The sequence below is a fragment of the Convolutriloba macropyga genome, chromosome 4 (genome assembly GCF_964194025.1).
Source record: "Convolutriloba macropyga chromosome 4, txConMacr16.3, whole genome shotgun sequence".
NCBI classification, from domain to species: Eukaryota; Metazoa; Xenacoelomorpha; order Acoela; family Convolutidae; genus Convolutriloba; species Convolutriloba macropyga.
The window spans coordinates 24,795,821-24,820,036 of record NC_134471.1 but is presented as its reverse complement, the minus strand read 5'-3'; the positions used below and the strand labels follow the sequence as shown (position 1 = coordinate 24,820,036).

Here is a 24,216-nt window from a genome sequence, read left to right as displayed (position 1 = left end):
GGTAAAGTTGATATGAAACTTTCCGATTAGGCCCGAGAGAAAAATAACTTTAAGGCGAAAAAATTTTGGACCCCGTTTTTCTTCCTTAAACTGTGTGGTAGTTTCAGTAGGAGTGCCGTTATGCTATAGGATGACTTTACAAGGGATTGGAAGGTTGAGAAAAGTGACCATTTACGTTTTTCGCCAGGTACCTGTTTAATCATTGAAAAACGTTATAATATCGTAACACAGAACGTATGTTTGACTATATTGGTGGGACTATCTCTGCCTTTTCCCTCTCAACTGGTTACTTGCATTTGGTTTTTTGTGTCCTTGCTACCTATTAATGATTCAAAGTGAATGCACTCACAGAAAAGTCTCATTTACAGAACAAAAAGTCGATTATAACATTATATATCATAAGCAGGAACGCTCTGGATGCTTTTTTATGACCCTTTTTAATGCTTACCAAGTGATTCACACTTGGTGTCAACAGAATGAACCATTGAAACGATCATTGAACTTTTTTTGTGGAAACGAGTATTTCAAATACGTTATCGACGGTAAAGTTGATATGAAACTTTCCGATTAGGCCCGAGAGAAAAATAACTTTAAGGCAAAAAAATTTTGGACCCCGTTTTTCTTCTTTCAACTGTGTGGTAGTTTCAGTAGGAGTGCCGTTATGCTATAGGATGACTTTACAAGGGATTGGAAGGTTGAGAAAAGTGACCATTTACGTTTTTCGCCAGGTACCTGTTTAATCATTGAAAAACGTTATAATATCGTAACACAGAACGTATGATTGACTATATTGGGGGGACGATCTGCTTTTTCCCTCTCAATTGGTTACTTGCAGTTGGTTCTTTATGTCTTTGCTACCTATTAATGATTCAAAGTGAATGGACTCACAGAAAAGTCTCATTTACAGAACAAAAAGTCGATTATAACGTTATATATCATAAGCAGGAACGCTCTGGATGCTATTTTATGACCCTTTTTAATGCTTACCAAGTGATTCACTTTTGGTGTGAACAGAATGAACCATTGAAACGATCATTGAACTTTTTTTCTGGAAACGAGTATTTCAAACACGTTATCGACGGTAAAGTTGATATGAAACTTTCCGATTAGGCCCGAGAGAAAAATAACTTTAAGGCGAAAAAATTTTGGACCCCGTTTTTCTTCCTTAAACTGTGTGGTAGTTTCAGTAGGAGTGCCGTTTTGCTATAGGATGACTTTACAAGGGATTGGAAGGTTGAGAAAAGTGACCATTTACGTTTTTCGCCAGGTACCTGTTTAATCATTGAAAAAGGTTATAATATCGTAACACAGAACGTATGATTGACTATATTGGAGGGACTATCTGCTTTTTCCATCTCAATTGGTTACTTGCATTTGGTTCTTTGTGTCTTTGCTACCTATTAATGATTCAAAGTGAATGGACTCACAGAAAATTCTCATTTACAGAACAAAAAGTCGATTATAACATTATATATCATAAGCAGGAACGCTCTGGATGCTTTTTTATGACCCTTTTTAATGCTTACCAAGTGATTCACACTTGGTTTGAACAGAATGAACCATTGAAACGATAATTGAACTTTTTTCTGGAAACGAGTGTTTCAAACACGTTATCGACGGTAAAGTTGATATGAAACTTTCCGATTAGGCCCGAGAGAAAAATAACTTTAAGGCGAAAAAATTTTGGACCCCCGTTTTTCTTCCTTAATCTGTATGGTAGTTTCAGTAGGAGTGCCGTTATGCTATAAAATGACTTTACAAGGGATTGGAAGGTTGAGAAAAGTGACCATTTACGTTTTTCGCCAGGTACCTGTTTAATCATTGAAAAAGGTTATAATATCGTAACACAGAACGTATGATTGACTATATTGGAGGGACTATCTGCTTTTTCCATCTCAATTGGTTACTTGCATTTGGTTCTTTGTGTCTCTGCTACCTATTAATGATTCAAAGTGAATGGACTCACAGAAAATTCTCATTTACAGAACAAAAAGTCGATTATAACATTATATATCGTAAGCAGGAACGCTCTGGATGCTTTTTTATGACCCTTTTTAATGCTTACCAAGTGATTCACACTTGGTTTGAACAGAATGAACCATTGAAACGATAATTGAACTTTTTTTCTGGAAACGAGTGTTTCAAACACGTTATCGACGGTAAAGTTGATATGAAACTTTCCGATTAGGCCCGAGAGAAAAATAACTTTAAGGCGAAAAAATTTTGGACCCCCGTTTTTCTTCCTTAATCTGTATGGTAGTTTCAGTAGGAGTGCCGTTATGCTATAAAATGACTTTACAAGGGATTGGAAGGTTGAGAAAAGTGACCATTTACGTTTTTCGCCAGGTACCTGTTTAATCATTGAAAAAGGTTATAATATCGTAACACAGAACGTATGATTGACTATATTGGCGGGACTATCTGCTTTTTCCATCTCAATTGGTTACTTGCATTTGGTTCTTTGTGTCTTTGCTACCTATTAATGATTCAAAGTGAATGGACTCACAGAAAAGTCTCATTTACAGAACAAAAAGTCGATTATAACATTATATATCGTAAGCAGGAACGGTCTGGATGCTTTTTTATGACCCTTTTTAATGCTTACCAAGTGATTCACACTTGGTGTGAACAGAATGAACCATTGAAACGATAATTGAACTTTTTTTCTGGAAACGAGTATTTCAAACACGTTATCGACGGTAAAGTTGATATGAAACTTTCCGATTAGGCCCGAGAGAAAAATAACTTTAAGGCGAAAAAATTTTGGACCCCGTTTTTCTTCCTTAAGCTGTGTGGTAGTTTCAGTAGGAGTGCCGTTATGCTATAGGATGACTTTACAAGGGATTGGAAGGTTGAGAAAAGTGACCATTTACGTTTTTCGACAGGTACCTGTTTAATCATTGAAAAACGTTATAATATCGTAACACAGAACGTATGATTGACTATATTTGGGGGACTATCTGCTTTTTCCCTCTCAATTAGTTACTTGCATTTGGTTCTTCGTGTCTTTGCTACCTATTAATGATTCAAAGTGAATGGACTCACAGAAAAGTCTCATTTACAGAACAAAAAGTCGATTATAACATTATATATCATAAGCAGGAACGCTCTGGATGCTTTTTTATGACCCTTTTTAATGCTTACCAATGATCCACACTTGGTGTGAACAGAATGAACCATTGAAACGATAATTGAACTTTTGTTCTGGAAACGAGTATTTCAAACACGTTATCGACTGTAAAGTTGATATGAAACCTTCCGATTAGGCCCGAGAGAAAAATAACTTTAAGGCGAAAAAATTTTGGACCCCGTTTTTCTTCCCTAAACTGTGTGGTAGTTTCAGTAGGAGTGCCGTTATGCTATAGGATGACTTTACAAGGGATTGGAAGGTTGAGAAAAGTGACCATTTACGTTTTTCGCCAGGTACCTCTTTAATCATTGAAAAACGTTATAATACCGTAACACAGAACGTATGATTGACTATATTTGGGGGACTATCTGCTTTTTCCCTCTCAATTGGTTACTTGCATTTGGTTCTTCGTGTCTTTGCTACCTATTAATGATTCAAAGTGAATGGACTCACAGAAAAGTCTCATTTACAGAACAAAAAGTCGATTATAACATTATATATCATAAGCAGGAACGCTCTGGATGCTTTTTTATGACCCCTTTTTAATGCTTACCAAGTGATTCACACTTGGTGTGATTAGAATGAACCATTGCAACGATCATTGAACTATTTTTGTGGAAACGAGTCTCTCAAATACTTTATCGACGGTAAAGTTGATATGAAACTTTCCGATTAGGCCCGAGAGAAAAATAACTTTAAGGCGAAAATATTTTGGACCCAGTTTTTCTTCATTAAACTGTGTGTTAGTTTCAGTAGGAGTGCCGTTATGCTATAGGATGACTTTACAAGGGATTGGAAGGTTGAGAAAAGTGACCATTTACGTTTTTCGCCAGGTACCTGTTTAATCATTGAAAAACGTTATAATATCGTAACACAGAACGTATGATTGACTATATTGGGGGGACTATCTGCTTTTTCCCTCTAAATTGGTTACTTGAATTTGGTTCTGTGCGTCCTTGCTACCTATTAATGATTCAAAGTGAATGGACTCACAGAAAAGTCTCATTTACAGAACAAAAAGTCGATTATAACATTATATATCATAAGCAGGAACGCTCTGGATGCTTTTTTATTACCCTTTTTAATGCTTACCAAGTGATTCACACTTGGTGTGAACAGAATGAACCATTGAAACGATCATTGAACCTTTTTTCTGGAAACGAGTATTTCAAACACGTTATCGACGGTAAAGTTGATATGAAACTTTCCGATTAGGCCCGAGAGAAAAATAACTTTATGGCGAAAAAAATTTGGACCCCGTTTTTCTTCCTTAAGCTGTGTGGTAGTTTCAGTAGGAGTGCCGTTATGCTATAGGATGACTTTACAAGGGATTGGAAGGTTGAGAAAAGTGACCATTTACGTTTTTCGCCAGGTACCTGTTTAATCATTGAAAAACGTTATAATATCGTAACACAGAACGTATGATTGACTATATTTGGGGGACTATCTGCTTTTTCCCTCTCAATTGGTAACTTGCATTTGGTTCTTCGTGTCTTTGCTACCTATTAATGATTCAAAGTGAATGGACTCACAGAAAAGTCTCATTAACAGAACAAAAAGTCAATTATAACATTATATATCGTAAGCAGGAACGCTCTGGATGCCTTTTTATGGCCCTTTTTAGTGCTGACCAAGTTATTCACACTTGTTGTGAACAGAATGAACCATTGCAACGATCATTGAACTATTTTTCTGGAAACGAGTATTTCAAACACGTTATCGACGGTAAAGTTGATATGAAACTTTCCGATTAGGCCCGAGAGAAAAATAACTTTATGGCGAAAAAATTTTGGACCCCGTTTTTCTTCCTTAAACTGTGTGGTAGTTTCAGTAGGAGTGCCGTTATGCTATAGGATGACTATACAAGGGATTGGAAGGTTGAGAAAAGTGACCATTTACGTTTTTCGCCAGGTACCTGTTTAATCATTGAAAAACGTTATAATATCGTAACACAGAACGTATGATTGACTATATTGGGGGGACTATCTGCCTTTTCCCTCTCAACTGGTTACTTGCATTTGGTTTTTTGTGTCCTTGCTACCTATTAATGATTCAAAGTGAATGCACTCACAGAAAAGTCTCATTTACAGAACAAAAAGTCGATTATAACATTATATATCATAAGCAGGAACGCTCTGGATGCTTTTTTATGACCCTTTTTAATGCTTACCAAGTGATTCACACCTGGTGTGAACAGAATGAACCATTGAAACGATCATTGAACTTTTTTTCTGGAAACGAGTATTTCAAACACGTTATCGACGGTAAAGTTGATATGAAACTTTCCGATTAGGCCCGAGAGAAAAATAACTTTAAGGCTTAAAAATTTTGGACCCCGTTTTTCTTCCTTAAACTGTGTGGTAGTTTCAGCAGGAGTGCCGTTTTGTTATAGGATGACTTTACAAGTGATTGGAAGGTTGAGAAAAGTGACCATTTACGTTTTTCGCCAGGTACCTGTTTAATCATTGAAAAACGTTATAATATCTTAACACAGAACGTATGATTGACTATATTGGGGGAACTATCTGCTTTTTCCCTCTCAATCGGTTACTTGCATTTGGTTTTTTGTGTCTTTGCAACCTATTAATGATACAAAGTGAATGGACTCACAGAAAAGTCTCATTTAAGAAACAAAAAGTCGATTATAACATTATATATCATAAGCAGGAACGCTCTGGATGCTTTTTATGACCCTTTTTAATGCTTATCAAGTGATTCACGCTTGGTGTGAACAGAATGAACCATTGAAACGATCATTGAATTTTTTTTCTGGAAACGAGTATTTCAAACACGTTATCGACGTTAAAGTTGATATGAAACTTTCCGATTAGGCCCGAGAGAAAAATGACTTTAAGGCGAAAAAATTTTGGACCCCGTTTTTCTTCCTTAAACTGTGTGGTAGTTTCAGTAGGAGTGCCGTTATGCTATAGGATGATTTTACAAGGGATTGGAAGGTTGAGAAAAGTGACCATTTACGTTTTTCGCCAGGTACCTATTTAATCATTGAAAAACGTTATAATATCGTAACACAGAACGTATGATTGACTATATTGGGGGGTCTATCTGCTTTTTCCCTCTCAATTGGTTACTTGCATTTGGTTCTTTGTGTCTTTGCTACCTATTAATGTTCAAAGTGAATGGACTCACAGAAAAGTCTCATTTACAGAACAAAAAGTCGATAATAACATTATATATCATAAGCAGGAACGCTCTGGATGCTTTTTTATGACCCTTTTTAATGCTTACCAAGTGATTCGCACTTGGTGTGAAGAGAATGAACCATTGAAACGATCATTGAACTTTTTTTCTGGAAACGAGTATTTCAAACACGTTATCGACGGTAAAGTTGATATGAAACTTTCCGATTAGGCCCGAGAGAAAAATGACTTTAAGGCGAAAAAATTTTGGACCCCGTTTTTCTTCCTTAAACTGTGTGGTAGTTTCAGTAGGAGTGCCGTTATGCTATAGGATGACTTTACAAGGGATTGGAAGGTTGAGAAAAGTGACCATTTACGTTTTTCGCCAGGTACCTGTTTAATCATTGAAAAACGTTATAATATCGTAACACAAAACGTATGATTGACTATATTGGGGGGACTATCTGCTTTTTCCCTCTCAATTGGTTACTTGAATTTGGTTCTTTGTGTCTTTGCTACCTATTAATGATTCAAAGTGAATGGACTCACAGAAAAGTCTCATTTACAGAACAAAAAGTCGATTATAACGTTATATATCATAAGCAGGAACGCTCTGGATGCTATTTTATGACCCTTTTTAATGCTTACCAAGTGATTCACACTTGTTGTGAACAGAATGAACCATTGAAACGATCATTGAACAATTTCTCCTGAAATGAGAGTTTCAAATATTTTGTTGAAGGCAGAAGTGATATGAAAGTTTCTGTTTTGAACAGAGAGCTCCCTTTGACGTCTGAACTCATAAGAGAAAAGGATCATTGAGTTAATAGGACTTTAAAAATTCACTTTTTTTTAAACATTTTTCGACGTCTATCTTGCAAGATCTTGCAAGGTTCTTGCAAGATAGGCGTCCGGATCTTGCATCTTGCAAGATAAGCGTCATTTGCAAGAATCTTGCAAGATCTTGCAAGATAGGCGTCATTTGCAAGAATCTTGCAAGATCTTGCAAGATAAGCGTCGGAGTTCGACTAGGGTACTTATCGTAACATTCTGTCGGAAATTATATTTACCATGCTTTATATGTAAGACTTATAAATTTGGCCCAGTGTTGCGGGCCGTTGCCATGCCTCAGCGGCCTGTGGGAGAGTTGATATCAAACTATCACAACCGAAAATGAGATCAAATTGCTCACTTAAGTATTATAAATCATTCTTGTAATACTAAGTGCTAATTTGAAATAGGATTATCAAACAAAAGATCGAAGGGGCAAAATTGGGTATTACGAATTGGGTAAAATTGGGTAAAATCGGGCATTTTGGTAAAGAGGTTTTGTACGACAATTTGGTAAATTGCCACTCTAACTGATTAATGCAATCACGAGATAATTAAAAGCCATTTTTAACAATACTATTTGAAATCTGGTTGAGGGCGAGGCTGCAGTGAAAACATTTTGAACTCGTATAAACTTTGCATTTATTGATTTTTTATACTATCTCGTTATCGTGATCAGATATAAATGCTCGCCTGGCCAATTGTTTGTTTTATTTGAAAATTAGGCGCAGCCAAATATTGATCAAGCCGCAGCTTCACAATTTGACTGCTTGTGACAAATTATTCTCAATTTCAATCAATTGAATGCCTGCCTGAAAGAGCTTCCTTTTTAGGCGGTTCAAGTTTGCTATATGGCAAATGAATCTAACTCACCTTAGAATACAACAGAAATTTGGCTCAAAATATATACAAAATTATCCTATTGTTTACCAAATATAACATTTTACTTTTAGATGATCAAACAGATGTTGGATTTGCCTCAAAAAATGTGTTATCTATTATTTAAATATATTACCGAGAAATTCATCTTTCGGAGAGGTTGGCTCGCCTGGTTGCAGGCACATATAGTTTTAAAACTAGACATTTAGATTTTCATAGATTTTCATAACTTTGGGAAACCAATTATTCATAATTTTTTCAACAATTATGATCGATTATTGATGTATCACTTTGCTTGAGCTTGAAATCAATATTTGAGTTACAAAAATCATTTTCTTTTTTTGAAAATTTCAAACAAGTCGTTATTTCAGGCCTTTAAAAGTTGATTTTCATATATGCAGTTTTGATTATCAAATAGTCTCCTTTTTGCAATTTTTCTCAGATTTTTCAGTTTTTTATATTTTGTTCTCTACATGATCAATTTCTCATTTTAATTGAAATTCCTATTATGAAGAAACTACTAAGATTTAAAAAAGGAACAGGCTGGGTAATATGCGTTCTCACAAAATGTTCCGACCCCGTCCTTTTATATTTTTAATAGTGTGCCAAATGAGGAAGCGAAAGACTTTTCAATAATACACATACTGTTCGAAGTTATTTTGTCGATGAATAAAAAAGAGTTTTTCAACCGCAGAACAATAAATGTATTAAATAACGCTGCACTGGAGTGCCGATGACCTCCGTCAATGATAAAATAACGAGACAAGACGACCGACAACAAAAAAAAAACTTAAATCACGGTTAAAATCAATATCTAAATAGTTAAGAAAGTCCAGATATCGTCAGATAAGACCTGAACCGAAAAAATCAGCTTCCAGTTCACTTCAAAGGTGAGGGGACCTCTTCATAATGAAGCTCGGTAACATATCAACAAGATCAAGAATAAAAGGGGTTAACGTCTTAACAACCATGAGCTTTCATCTAAAAGTACTGGGTAGATTCTTATGTACTTTCATCAGAGCCGTTAGAACCGGTCAGTAGTGAGTCACAGGATTAAATAAAAGCACTTTGGAGAGCTGATAAGACCTGAAACAAGACAATAGTCTAATAAAGATTAGATGAAGGATCAGATAAAAGTGTAAGTATTATTAGGAAAAAAAACAATTTGTACATCTCCAGAAAGCAGATTGGACAGGTCATTATTGAGACTATTTTTGAAAACTATTGATTTGAAAGCCAATAAAACCATTAGGTATCAACTGGAAATATCAGATACTTTCTCTTATTTAACCATAGGATGTCATTGCGGCCTGTAGTTAACAAGAATACGAGGCCCCTTAAAAGCATAAGGTATTCATTAAAAACGTTATATCAGTTATAAAACTTGTATAATCGGAGCCAATGGTAACCATCGCCAATTTTGTAATTGGACAAAAAAAATTTAAAGAGAAACTCAACAATTGGCCAATATCCAGAATATACAAACTTAAATGAAAGTTTGAAGAATCAGAGCCTCAAGACTATTCAAAAAAATAACTCATGAACAATATTTGTCTTGTAAAGAAAAACAAGCAACCTGTGTTTAGTGCGATTCTGAAACCAATTGAAGAAGGTAAGAAAAAATCAAAACAACCACCAGCATTCAACAAAAATAGACGAGATATAAAAAGGTTATAACTTCACATAAAGGCATTTGTAGAGAAACCTAGTGCAGACAAAGTCTTATGAATACAAATTAGCAACCTATAGCGCAGAACTCCTGAATCCTGGAACCAAATTCTACAAACAATTTTTCCCAAAAACTTATGGTTGAAGCTTGTGAAATCAGAACATATCAATTGAAAAGTTTATAAGTAATCAGTTGTGTCCAATTTGAAAATCATTTTGCCCTCATTTTGAACGACTACGCAAAAAGAAACAGGACCGGTGTAAAATTTCAATAAATTTTAGGAAACCACATAGAGCTTCAAATAAAAAGAAATGAAATTTTTTTTTGCACAAAAAAGTGGATGGCACATGTCATTTTTGACTCTAATATACAAGTTCTCAAAAAGAAGAACAAAAAGTGGTTGAGATTAAAAATTCGAAATAAGTACTTTTCAAAATTATTTTTTTCAAGCACATTATTACCCTTAAGAATCAACCAAAATCAGAACATACGTTGACTTATGTCTCCAAAAAATTTGTGTCTTCGCTGAACCCTGTTTATATTCAGATTATGTAAGGCGAACACAAAATTAACCCCAAACTTTGGCGAAATCTCAAAATTCGGTTATATTTTGCAGAAAAACTAATTCAAAAACCTGAAACACACTACGCTATTCAGTAGCGAGTTTCTTTATAGTGAACCTCCTGTCCTTTTAAAGGCAATGGGAGCTGTAATTAGGGTTAAAATCACAGAAGGCAACAAAAAGAATTTGAAAAATCGCAAATGCCTAAAAATAAAAACAAATTATTAAAACTCGTGGCATCGAATCCATAAAGACAATAATTGCAGCTGAAGACAGCAAATTTTCAATCTTAGAAAGAAAATGCAAGCTAAGTTTAGTGAGACAAAGCATGTTGACAGAGTTTAGAAAAAATTGGCAAAGTTGACAAAAAGATTTCATTAAAACAATTATATGCTACGACATAAGAGCAGTTAGGTGACAAACGAAATCACTAAATAAGTTCAATTATACGTGCTGTTAAAACCAGCTGAATTATATTGAATCAAAGCTGAATAAAGACTGAATGAAGGCTAAAAACAAACAAAAATCGGCTAAACACAAGAGTTCGATTCCAGTTTACGCGAACACTTTCAGTGGAAGCCACGAGAACCATTTTATTTCTGTGAAAAGTGACCATATGATTTTTGCGCCTCATTTCCAGGTTAGTATGAGCTGTCAAATAATTTCGAGAGGAAAATATTCTGGTCTGTATTATATACAGCCAAATTTAAAAAATTTCTGCAATAGATTTTAAAAAGACATCGCCCCAATGGGATTACAACTTTTCGTTGTCAAGAGCCTTTATAAGTCCAAAACTGGACTCGATTTTTCTACCAGAATCAACAATTATATGTTCCAAACCTATCCGAAATGACTAATTTGGCAACAAAAAATTAAAAAAACTGATGTTTTCTGAATAATGATTGTTTAGGTTAGCCGACAACCCTCAGAATTTTTTTCAAGAATTCTTCTAAAGAAGGTGACGATAAAACTAGCCCCTTTTTGGTTTTATTCAAAGAAGTGTCAGTAGTTTTAAATACTCTACTTCCGCAATTTTGAAAAAAAATTGGGCTGAACAACGATTTTTGGATGGAAAAAGGTGATGGAAAATCCGGAGATAAAATTTTGAGATAAAAATTTTGAATCAATTAAGTCATCAAACTACATTGTGTTCATAGTTAAAACCAAGGTAACTATTGATAATAAATATGATATGTTCTAATGAAATTGACAAACTTTTGAGCAAAAACTCCGGAAAACGTGAACAAAAACAACGGATCTCAATCTAATGAACTTTAAACCTCGATATCTGCCTGGACAATAAACATTCAAAAAAAGGTTTTTAGTCTATATTCTACGAGCTTTCTGATTATGCAATTCATAACTCTCTACAATGAATATATTGATGGGCCAAAAAAGACCGCACAAAACTATCCCAGTTGAGCATATGGTTCCTCCACAACTATTGTGGGTGGGAACAAATAGCAAAAAACTTGAAGAAGAGAAAACTTGATTTAGTTTTAATCAATTATACCAAGTTGTTTCAAAGTGCCTTGCAACTGTAAATGCTGGATGTTGAGCATATTTAGTGTCAACATTTTAAAAGATTTTTTAAAACTCATTTGTTCATGATCAAAAACATATTCTCAAATGCAGTATACCGGCAATTATTGTTTGGTATGAAACGAGATGAACTATTTATTTTTTCCTCACTTTTTTGTTTAGTATATTGCAAACAAAAAATCTATGCATCATTCTTCAGGAATTTCAAAAACGTTTCTTTCATCCTACAAAGAACTCAACGGTTAAAAGAGGACCATGCATCTTTTTTGTGATCCTTGGCTTCAACGGTCAGATAATAATAAACCATTTGCCGTTCAAGCGTTTTTTCATTTGATATCAAATACAAATATGATACGTTTAATCATGTCAGAAGAACAACTGTGCCCTGATCTTCGCAGACAACTGCTTAATAGGTTCGTTTAAATATAATTATATTTGACAGTTTGCCGTACAGATTCAGTAGTCTGTTGATTTTTGGGTAAATTGGTATAGGTCTGATTTTAGTTATATCGATTCTAAAAACGTGATTAAATTGTTAAACCAAAATTTCATTTTTACTTTAACTAACCGTGAGGGACCGAATACCGAATAGTTCTACTTCAAAACTTCGAGCCAAAATTTTGAAGTTGAGTCGATGTTGGTGTAATGAAAGAACGTCTTTAACGCCCTTCCGCATCCTAAACTGATCCCCCGCCATCTTTTGTTTGTTTTCATGTCAGAAAGGGTGGAATCTGGATGTCGCGTGGAAACTGGTCTTTTCAACACTGTGCATGTGAGGAAATCAACCATTCAGTAGTTAGTTAGCAGCTTGTTTGGATCTCAAGCCGGTGAGGTCTTACCAACCCCTTGCTTTTTTAATCTTGTGTTCTAAAACAATCAATCAGGGTACTGCTCTATCAGATGATTGTTATTGAAAATCATCTTTAAGAAACCTAAATTAGATATAACCAGTTTGGACCCAATGAGATGGTGTAATCCAAATCAACATGGGCCTTCTCGCATCTTACGCCTTTACCTAAATTGAAAAAGATGCCAAAATAGATTTTGCGAACCGGATAGAGGAGATTATGCAGACCAAAAAATCAACAAATTTAGCTACAACAGATATAAGTCTAAGTGAGCTCCAAGATCTCAAAACCATCATCAGTAAGCGCATTCCAACCCTAAGGTTTATTCTTTTATTTTGGTGGATATGATGCATGCATTTCACAGGCGCAACAGTTAGAAACTAGAAAAAACTCGGCAATTAGCAAACGTGCTTTGCGAGCATCTAATCGGGGGGTAAGACGCACAAGCAGCAAAAAGGGAAACAGTCGTTGAGCATGCTGGAGTGGTGGTAATCAGCTAATTATGCTGCTCCTATTCTATGTAGTGAAACACTAACTGCATTAAAAAAGGGAAAAGTGGGGTCCGTATTATCGCTGATGGGGAAATGTTTCGGTATTTTTTGATAAATGCATAGCTCGTGAAGCAAATTCAGAAGCTGCGTCAAGAACGTTGCTGAGAGAATAGTACATGGAACAAATACTTTCCGTAAAATATTGCAACAATCTAAAAATTCCGGAAAAATTTTGCTACTCACAAGACAGTCTTTAGCACTTTAACAACACATATATGGGCAGTCAGTTAAATTACAACAAGGGGGTCGTTTGGGAACGCTTTTGTTTTCAGTAGCATTGTGGCCAATCATTATAGAAGTTGAAACAACAGTACCAATTCTAGTGAAGAATAATTTGTGTTTAGATGACAACATCCTTGGTGGTACCCATCAGCAATAATGCACAGCATTGACCTTGTTGACTATTTTGGGAGAAGGTTGTGGTTTCGAACTGAGGACAGAAAAATGTGAGCTCTGGTCACCCGTGACTTTAACGCTATAGATAACAGGAAAAACAGAAATAAAAAATCACTACTTGGAACTATGGGGGCTGCCATCGGCACTCCTAGTTTTGTGGATGCACCTTTGAATCAAACAAAAAAATAGAGAAACTGCTCAACAACCTTGCCTATCTGGAGGATCCACAGTGTGCTCTTGGAGTTTTTCGAAGCTGTCTTGGTGTCCCAAAGATGGTATATTACCTGCGATGTAACATAGAAGATGTCAGAAGAATTCTCTGATATGTTTTTGTTGCACGATTTTGACACTCTGATATGTTGCAGAATATGTCGCAGAATAAGAACTATTGACAATATGGTAATCACCGTTATAGCTGGCGGCGTTTGGAAGCAGGGCTCTCTTTCAATACGCAAAACTGGCGTTGGAATTAGATAAGCAGGTGACCAAATGAAAGCAGCATATGTTTGTTCAGTATCGCAGTCAGACGCTTCAGTAGTAAAAAAAATAACCGGTGAAAAAATAGCAGACAACCAAATGTTCAGAGAAGCAGTGGATGAGCTGAATAATCGAGAGATGAACACAGCACACGATTGTTTAAGGAGGCAGTCGACAATGCTGTTTTCTCAAACCTGCTTGGTCATTAGATCTCAAAAAAAGAAAAAGCTAGTTTGCTTTCACTAGCATTGCCTCAATCAGCTGCTTGACTTTCCACACCTCTCCAATCCATAGTCTGAAACTTCATCTTTAGCCAAATTAATTCAGAGTCTCATTGAAGTTTGAGATTGGCATTCCATTAGACATTTACGAACGAAAATTCCAGTACTGTCAAAACCAAACATTGGAAAAGCTGAGTGACCGCGCATTACGCTGTCAAGTTTTCGGGCGCTTTGGTTTTTCGGCATAATAGATTGAGAATTAGAACATTTGTTGCTCGCTCAACTGCAAACTTAGCTTTCATTTGGGAACAGGAGAAATTGATTCCGGAGAAATACTCAAGACCAGAAGACATGTTCTAACCCAGTTGGTCTGTGGGACAACCAGTCGTATTAGATGTGACCAAAACATACCCACTGCAGCCCAGTTTAATTTCAGATGCTGCAAGCCGATGTGATTTTGCCCTGACAAAAGCTGAAGAAAGGAAATATGAACAATCTGCCCAAAAGTGTGTCGAAATAGATATCCAGTTTGCACCAGTGGCGTTTGAATTTTTTTCGGGCGTTTCGCAGAGCTGGTTTGAAACCTATAGCCTTACTTGCCGATAACCGAAACTTTGAACCAGCTGTTTTTATCAATTACCTACAATCGGTTATCTCAAAGAGTTTTAGTGACCTTAAGGAGAAGTTCAGCTAGAATGCCTGTTGCTAGAGATCTTCTGTTATGCGACTCATTCATTCGCCAACATCCTCAGCAGATACACACCCTCAGCTCACCTAAGTTTTAGTTGGCCAATTATTGGTGTGCTAGAACTCGTTTGTCACCCAATGAGGGAGAGAATCCTCTTTTTTTTCAACCCGATTGTGTGGGTTGCTGAAAATGAAATTTGAGGACCCGATTGTGTGGGTTCGTGGCAACAAACAAAAGGCAACGACTCAATTGCAAAGGTAGCTTGCCGATTTGCGGGTAGACACTTGATCGTAATAAAACTTTCTGAAAATCAAATAAACTTTTAACTGATTTCGACCATGAGTTCTTTAAACAAGTATTTTGTGAATTTAAAAACCGGTTATCTTAATGAAAACGTCTTGTTGTATGTTGAACCTGTTCAGATATTTCGCTTGTTTGCAAATTGAAGTGTTCGGAGAAGGAATCCGTTTGAACCTGACTGAGTTTTAAAGCCAGATCTTTTCTTGTCACTACAAACCAGACATTATGGCCGTATCATTTTTTGGCAACTGAAAAGACATTTCTAATCCTAATTAAAATTGGACTCTTGATTAAAATTGATTGCGATGCATGTAAGCAGGCGCAGCAGCTGTGATTATGGGTCAGTATTGGATGGGAACCAGCATCTTTTGTTAGAAGTCTAGTGTACTAACCTTTAAATCAACTCTCGAACTTGGCCAATTCTTATAGAAAATTCTGTTGTTCTTTCTTGTTCTTCAAGCCTTCATCTGTTTAGCAACATGCTGAAAAAGTAGCGCTTCTTATCAAGCAATGTCGGAATAAATCTACGTTTAATTCAAAATGGGTTGTTTCTTTAACATTCTAACATTTTTGTTTGGAAAAATCTGACTTTTTTCTATGTACTTTGATTTTTTAGTTTTTATGTTTAACTTTCATTTCTATGCGAAAAAAAAGCTATAATAAAAATCTTCAGTTGTATAAATTTGCCACAGAGTAAAAATTAGCGGTTTTGATGCATGTTTACAGGAGTTTCTCAAGTTAAATTATCTTGTCCAAGATAATCACATGTAGTCTGTCATTTTACCCCAAATTGAAAGTTTAAATATTGGTATACTTGTTTCAAAAGATTTTCTATTGTTTGTTCGCTAGCCGGAAGCGCATGCTTTGTCTAAATCCGCAAGACCGTTCCGATTACTGGAGACAGTTATTGATTAGAACATCCCCCTAATTTTATGTAATTCAGGTCGGCGTTTGAAAGAAACTACTTATTGTAACTATAAATAATAGCCTATAACGTGCGTTTATAAACCTGATTAGATATCCCGTCATTTTATAAACACAGACGTTATTCAGAGTTTGGCGCAGATTATTTAGTACAATATCCTGTCATCTCGTTTCTTCGTAATTTCAGAAACATATCTGCTCCTTATTTGGCTAGTGGTTGTATTGGGCAAAGGGTAGAATGAAGCGGGTGGGGGGGGGGGGGGGGGTTGTTTGGGTGGTTTTAAAATAAGGAGAATATTAAGTAAAAGTCTGTAACCTTTATTTTATCAGCAGCAGATAAGTTGGTGGTGTGTTGTTTATTTTTGAACAGAAGGCTTACTGCTGTTCTAAGTATATTAAACTCTTTATGTACGCACTTAGTTCCATTTTACTTATTCTTTCGCTAATATTTTACCTCTACTTTTTTAAGTATCATCAAAATAGTACAAATGAATTCAGTGTGCTTCCTTCCCCTCCTCATAACCATTATTTAGTGGCAGGGGAATAAAAACAGCGGGGAAATGAAGAAAAAACGTCAATAAGTTATTCAATACACCATACATATAATATATATCCAAGATGGGATATTTTCCCTGTATTATTCTTTAACCAAGATATGCCAACCATTATTCCTATTTGTCTACTGCCTGAAATTTTCTAGTAAGATGATAGGCTCTAAGAATATTATTCAAGGCAGCAGAATTATGCTAAATTTAGTTTTAAAATTACTCTCTTACTTTTCAAACCAACCATTAGAAGCTGCTAACTGTTTTTCACTTATTCCTATTTTCCTTATTCTTTTATTTTAGGTTCTCAAAACAAGGACGACAGTTACGATCATGCAATGCAGTTCCCGTTCCAGGTTGCAAGAAGCAGCAGCCAGCGGTGGGGGGTTTAAAACTCACCCCGTTGTATATTTTACAACTATCCATTAATTTGGTCTCGCATTCCGCAGTTTCTTTTCTATTTTACAAAATTTGTTACACAATTTTCCTTTATTCCTTCCTATAGACCGACCCCCTTTCCATTTTATATATCTCTGACGCTACACTCTCCTTTCTTATACACTTTTCCCAGAACTCTACCCCCCCCCCCTCAACCTCACCTCCACTGCCGTGCTCTTTACATCTCTCAATATGTTACCACCAACGATTTTCCTTCAGTCGCTTCTAATTTGGGTGACTTGCAATTTCTCCCAGAACAACTTACCTCACCCTTTCTAGTTTCCTGAATTTGTTCAACTCTTTTCTGCTTGAACTCACCTTTATTTCCTCCTTTTTATTCCCAACCCAACAACCACCCCTTATTGAGACCCCGCAACATCCCCCTCCCCCGGGCACCGGATCACACCTTGTTGCATGGTTGTTGGTGGATAAGGTGAGATCTGATGAACTGGACCCCTGCGTGTGACACGTTCTTTTTGTTCTAGTCTAAATAACGCCCATAAAAGTGTTATGTTTGTTTCCTACTCTAGCCGCTCAAATTTTTCCGTTACAGCCAGCCAAGCGCAGCGGGTTAGTTGAAAGAGAGCGCCCAAAACGGGCAAAAAATTTTAATCAAGCGTCAGGTAACTCTCCTTACATTTATTCGCCCTTTAGTTATACACCAATAATACCAACTAACCATTATAAAACACAATCGATATACCTATACACTCTCTACAACACATATATACATACACACAGACACTTTACCTGTTCAATTTATTATTTACTTACTCAACTTTTGCCTCATTTTCCAAATTTTCCTCTCGCGCCCGCCAAAGAAGGCAAAACAATTTTTGCCCAACTATTCTAACAGTACTACCTAGCTAGCTACTTTGGGCAATTTTCAAATTTGCCCAGCTCAGGCGGACCCCGGTTTTATTAACTATACTACTACCTACCAATGTCCGTTTTATTAAACCAATTTCAGTTTACAAGCACGCCTTAAGCTACCCTTAAACGAAATACAAAGTGTTGCTACCCCCTCTTTTCTATAGTTTTCATGTAACCACAACCGCCGCCAGTCGCTTAGATCGCAGAAGTTGCAGCTCTGGTAGTTCTTGGCTACCTTGTGCAAATTTTGTATCTTGATTCATTTCAGATAAACTTACGCATTTCCTCAAAATCCGCTCTTAAAGTTGTGAATCTTATTGTCATTATTTTGTAAATTCCTTTCCCCAAAGATTTATTCTAAACAATTCATTTTGTTTGGCCCTATTTTATCTTTATATCTTCCACAATATACGTGTTGGTTTAGTCTAAAAGCCAATAAAATAAACTATTAATAAAACATGCAGATTAATAAACTTTAATCTAGACTAGACTTACAATTCTACAGTTTCAGTTTTTCAGACGAAAATGGAGCTACAACGTTTATCAAAATTTCGTCCGAGAAATTCACGAGTTTGTGTTTGTTTGTTTATTTTGTCCAGTTGTTTATCTCTGTTTACAAAGCCAGTGTTTGCATCTTTTGACATGGGAGACTCGTTTGAAAACGAAGACTCGAGTCTTGGTGCGGATATTTTGTTCAGCACGAAGGCATTCCTCAGGAAGAAAAACACACTGCCACCTCCTAGACCGACCTCTAATCAAATCGACTCTTCGGAAAAGTCCGACAAAGACGTCATCGATTCGGCAACCTATCCAATCAAAGTGTACATTGAGTTGCACGTCGAGAGCATAAGAGATATTGCAGGTAGATTTTTAAAATACATTTTGAATTAAAAAACACATTTTAAAATAAAGTTATCAAAATTTTTACGATTTTTGTCACTATGTTAGGAAAATATAAAAATTGATCTGTTTCTCTAATTTCAATCTACCATGGACTCAGCTCCGCTATCAATTGAACCTCAGATCGGCAACCTTTGACTTTAAAAACTGAAAAATTTCTGCGAATACTCTTTTTCAGATAAAAAACTATTTTTCATTAACAAAAATACTTCTGAGTTAAGTAGGCAACAGATAAACCTTACCACTACAAATCTAACTAAAATAGGAAGAGGTCAAAATTGAATATTAGTTGTACCGGAAAATCTTAGTTATAGCAACTATTTGTCTGAAAATTTTGCAAAATCTGTTTAAAGATATGTATATTGTGGCCAGTAAGAAAAGATTGTTTATGAAGTAAAAAAAAATGCAAAAAAGGTAAACTTTTATTTATTTTTGTTAAAATTCACTAATTAAAAAACATTGATAATTGTATTTTTGACTAGTAATTAATGTATTAATAATATTTACTGAGTTTGAAAAGTGACCGAGCAAGTCTTTAGAAGGACTTTCTTCTATTTCAAATTGTTCGTTAAAACTTACCCTGAATTAATGTTCTTTATTTTCATTACTTTCTAGAAAAATGCATAGCACTTGAACGATGATAAATTGTTCAAGTGCTTTTTTAAATTATCTTTCAAAATTTTTTTGCGGAGTTTCATGCTTTTCTATTTTTCTTAAGAAAAGTTTTTTATCAGTCCCTCTTTTGTGAGCTTTGATTGCACAGCAATTTATCATCTCTAGATGACTTTTAAGTACCTAGAACTTTTAACAGAAATTTCATCTGCATATGATTAAAATTTTTTTCACCTTTCATGTTTGCATGAGCACTCTAACTGCTTATAACCGTTTGAATCAATTAATTCTCAAAAAGACTTGAATGTTTGAGAAAACTGAACGTTTGAATAAAACTGACTTATTTATGTTCGAGAAAAGATATTTCAGATGTTGTAAAATATATATTTTACGTATTTTTAATCAAGCAACGTACATAAATTGGACATAATGACTATTGTCGTGACAATCACAGCGGTACACTCATTGTAGCAGTGACTGTTAGAAAAAAATTTTCATTTGGTTTTCGAAAATAATTTTTTTCCTTAGTTTTATTGATCTCTACCTTTACCATCGCAAGATGACTACTTTTGCTGGTTAAGATTAGATTATTTTTGCGATATGAACAGAAAATTGCTGCAAAACATTTTAGACTCTGGAATAGAACCCGACTTTCATAGGATTCCCGATTTGTTTTTCTAACCATGTAATCACTGTACTTCTTTAGTTATTTCCTCGGTTATTTAAAAATGGGTAAAAGATCTTTTTCCTCGGGGATGTCTTTTGCTCATTGTTTTTGTGTTCATTTTTAGAAAATCAGTTAAAGCTAGTTCCATGAAATTTTTTCAAATTGTGTGTTTTGTGGAGTGATATTTTCCACGTCAATTTTATAAAAGACGCCTTGCATTTTTTTTCAGAAAGCATTTTGGAAAGCAACTTTGGGTGTGTTTTTTGTATCAAACCAAAAATTACAAAAATGGTTTTTATCAATTGCACAGTTATTTGAAATCTTTAGCTAATAGATATTGTTCCAATCACGGCTGTGGGAGTATGGCCAATTTCAATCTATTAGTTATCCGCTGATTTTGTTAGAGAAAATTCTTAGTTTATTTTGATTACTTAATGCGCAAAGATTTTTTAGATTAGATAACTATTTGGTTAATTTATTGCTAAACAATTCATAGATTATTGTTTAAAAAACAACTGTTAAACATGTCATCTTGCATTTAAAAAGTGATTTAAATCAAAGCTGAAAACCTGTTTGTAAAAAATTCTTAAATTTATTAGTATACCTTATTTTTGCCTTTTTTTACGTTTTAAAGTTGTTCAAAGTGAGGTACTTAGGGGTTCATTGTTTTTTTAATACCAGCTTATTTGGGATACAAAAAACGTCTGGACTTTTTCCCCGTAATGTCAAGGCAACATTATCAGAAATCAACCCTAGGCGTTGTATTGACGCGAAATTGTCTGGAGCGGTTCCAGAGCTTTGGATTCTATCACAATTTCACCTTCCTCAAAGAATGGGTTAAATTCGGCATTTTAATGTAATATCAGTGCAGTATCATATTAATACAGGCTGAAGGGTATTTCATTTTTAATATTACACGCTCAATGCTTTTTCATTTGTCATTTCTCCTCGCCTAGAGACGAAATTGTTTTTGCTTGAAATGAGTGTAATATACATATCACTGGAGCAGAAACAGCATTGCGCTATAATATCAATAATCTGCATTGTCATGCATTCTAATATCCCTCCTCCCTCGGTTCTAACATGATACGGATTTTTAATATCGCAATTAGAAAAAAAGGCAGGAATCGGGAACCGGGCTCAGTTTTAATATAACATTTGTCTGGTGGCTATACAAACACTAGTTAGAGGATCAAAATCAAAGGACGTCCCGATACAATCGAGGAAAACGATGGCCTCTCATAGTTGTTGTCTTTCATGAATTCTCAAGTGTTAATAAAGATTTTATTAATTCTAAAAATTACATCCCTACAACTATTGTGTAGATGCTACATGTTTTGTATAGTTAGTAGGCTGGTCAGACACTCTTACATGTACAGGGTCGATTGTAATAGCTTTGTACCTTGTGAACAATTATCGAGAGACAAATTATTCTAGATGCAATCAGCGAAACAATAATTCCTTTTTTGATTCACGCTCTCATTTTTTTCCATAACCCGCGCCCCTCTTTATGATAACAAATCATTCCTTTCTCAGTTCTCTCTGAATCAAATTTGCCCAATTCAAATTTTTTGAGCTTATGAAATGAAGCATTTTCGTTTATAGCTTTCATCTTCAGAGTTTTGTGACAATCTATAGATGGGAGCGAAAAAGCTGTCAGTGATAGAAAAGCAGAAAGACACAAAGTTACGCCATTTCTCAAGAGGGTCACAAAAACTTGTTCAAAGCGTAGATTTTCCCCAGCACATGCTATGCAACACTTTTCAAGAGTTATTTACAACTCTGCGATGGAAAGATTTTAATAGTGATAGACTACTACATTATGTTTTCATGTTCTTAAAAATAATCGGAATCTTACATTTCAATAAATAGAAAAAAAAGAGAAAAAAACACGTAATGATAGTTGTGATACTGACTTTAGGTAACAATTTTTGAATGTCCTTTTTTCCGACCGTACATGTAGGAGGGAGGAACTATATGTCCGTACCGCGTAGAGTGTGAAACGAAAAGTTTTTTTTAAGTTTTGTCTTTTACGAGGAGTTATCGAAGTTCAAATTTTTTGTGAACATTTCATAGTACACACTGATTTTCCACAAACATTTTTGCACTCTCTTCGGAAAATTTTGTTGATTTTTTCATAATTATCTTAACATTTTCAACATTCATGGATTTTAGTGACCCTGAAGCGATATTGAGGCCATTTTTGTCTCATTGAGGTTTTTAAAAATGAATAAATTAAGTTTGGAGTTTTATCTCGAAATTTTGGCTTTTATAGCCATTCTTTTTTTAAATTTTGCGGATATTAATTTCGCATTTATTTTAATTTTTTTTTCTCGTAATATCTGGCGAAGCACAAAAAGTCAAAGCATTTGGTTTTGTTTGAGAATATATGCTGTTGTATATGTTGTCTGAATTGGTCGGCGGCAACTAACCATTTTGTTGTCTCTGACATTAAATGTTTTCATTAACCGAAATTTTGCTAATGGTTTTTTGCTCTTTGTTGCATTGTTGCCGAGTCCCCTTGCTGTAAGGCTCATAAAATCTGAAAAAAACCAAAATTAAGTTTACATTTTATAGTTTAAGTCTATTAATTTATTTAAACTATTTGTTTAAATGAAATTTTAATAGTTTTTGACTTTCGACCAAACAGGTTTCTTCTGTAGTTTTTTTTCTGAGTCCGAGTAACGAAAAAAAATTATTTATGAAGTTGAAAGAAATGAAATTGATTGTTTTTGAAAAACTGGTTTTGAAAATGAAAACTTTCAAATAAATGTACAATAAAAAACTTTATACGGAAGTTGTGTCGACGAAACATTAAAAATTAATTGACACGAGATTGGATCACAACAACCCATAAAAACGAAAAAGAGCTTGACTGAGTAAGTCACCTTTAAAAACTATATAACTAACTTAATGATTCTTTAGGCGATGCAACTATGGACCTGTACATGATAGAGACATGGAATGATTGGAGGGAAGCTGGCAAAGAGAACCGCAGTCTCAAAATGTCCGGAAAGGGGACTGTCAACTTCTGCTGGATACCGGACACCTACTTCATTCTGGCCAGATCCATTTACTACAGTCCTTCTTCGCAAAGTTTAACAGTAGCTCAAGACGGTAACGTCTCTCTGGATCGCAAAATCCGGCTAGTTACACCTTGCACACCTGAAGTTTGGTACTTTCCTTTCGATGTTACGACTTGCAAAATTCTGATATCAAGCTATGGGTACACAGATACAGAAATGGATCTCTTTTGGCAAGAAACGGGCAATAATGGAATTGATTTTCCATTCGAATACGAACCCTTGTCTGAGATGGGTTTCAAAATGATTAGTATGTCTACATGCAAGTACCCTGCGCCCTACGATAACTCAAATTTCACAATTCTTGAGGGCCAAATTCAACTAAAGCGGCTATTTTCTGTTTACATTTATCAAATTTACATCCCGGCTGCGTTGCTCGTCATTTTATCGTGGGTTTCATTTTGGATTAACAGAAACGCGACACCAGCCCGCGCCAGTGTTGGGGTGACCACAGTTCTGACCATGTTAACTCTGGCTACTCAAAGCCAACAAAACATGGAAAAACATATTACTCTGGAAACGAGCTTGCTTGATGTCTATATTTGGGTCAGTTTCAGTTTCGTCATAACTGCAATGTTAGAATTCGCAGTGTCTGATTTCTTCAATGACAAAAAAGCGAGAGCTAAAAACAAACCACGCCCACCCGCTATTAAAACTCCGCAGATATACGAAAACCACAATAACAATACGTTCCATAACAAACACAGTCATGGACCTCCACACAGCAAGAGTAACCATAGCCATAGCCATAGTAATAACAACAATAACCATAACCTCACCAACCACCATCACCACCATCACTCCCACTCCAATAATCTGGCAGCGAACCTTGACGGCCACCCCAGTATTCCTCTGATCCAGAATCTGGACCCTGCGGTACACCAGAGCCTGCACGAGAAGAGTCTAATTTCAATCGACAAAGTAGCCCGGGTCATATTCCCAG

At 35.4% G+C, this 24,216-nt stretch overlaps 2 protein-coding genes across 2 annotated transcripts in view; both read left to right on the top strand.

Moving 5' to 3' along the window:
• The window catches only part of LOC142338031 (neural-cadherin-like), a gene marked incomplete at its 3' end in the record, with an annotated part of 261,027 nt that overhangs the window by 25,455 nt on the left and 211,356 nt on the right, over positions 1–24,216 (top strand).
• Positions 16,826–24,215, top strand: LOC142337933 (gamma-aminobutyric acid receptor subunit rho-2-like; the record flags this gene model as incomplete). Its single annotated transcript, XM_075387568.1, has 2 exons — positions 16,826–18,873; positions 23,116–24,215. Coding segments are annotated over exons 1-2 (1,437 nt in total), but the record flags the coding sequence as incomplete, so codon positions are not given.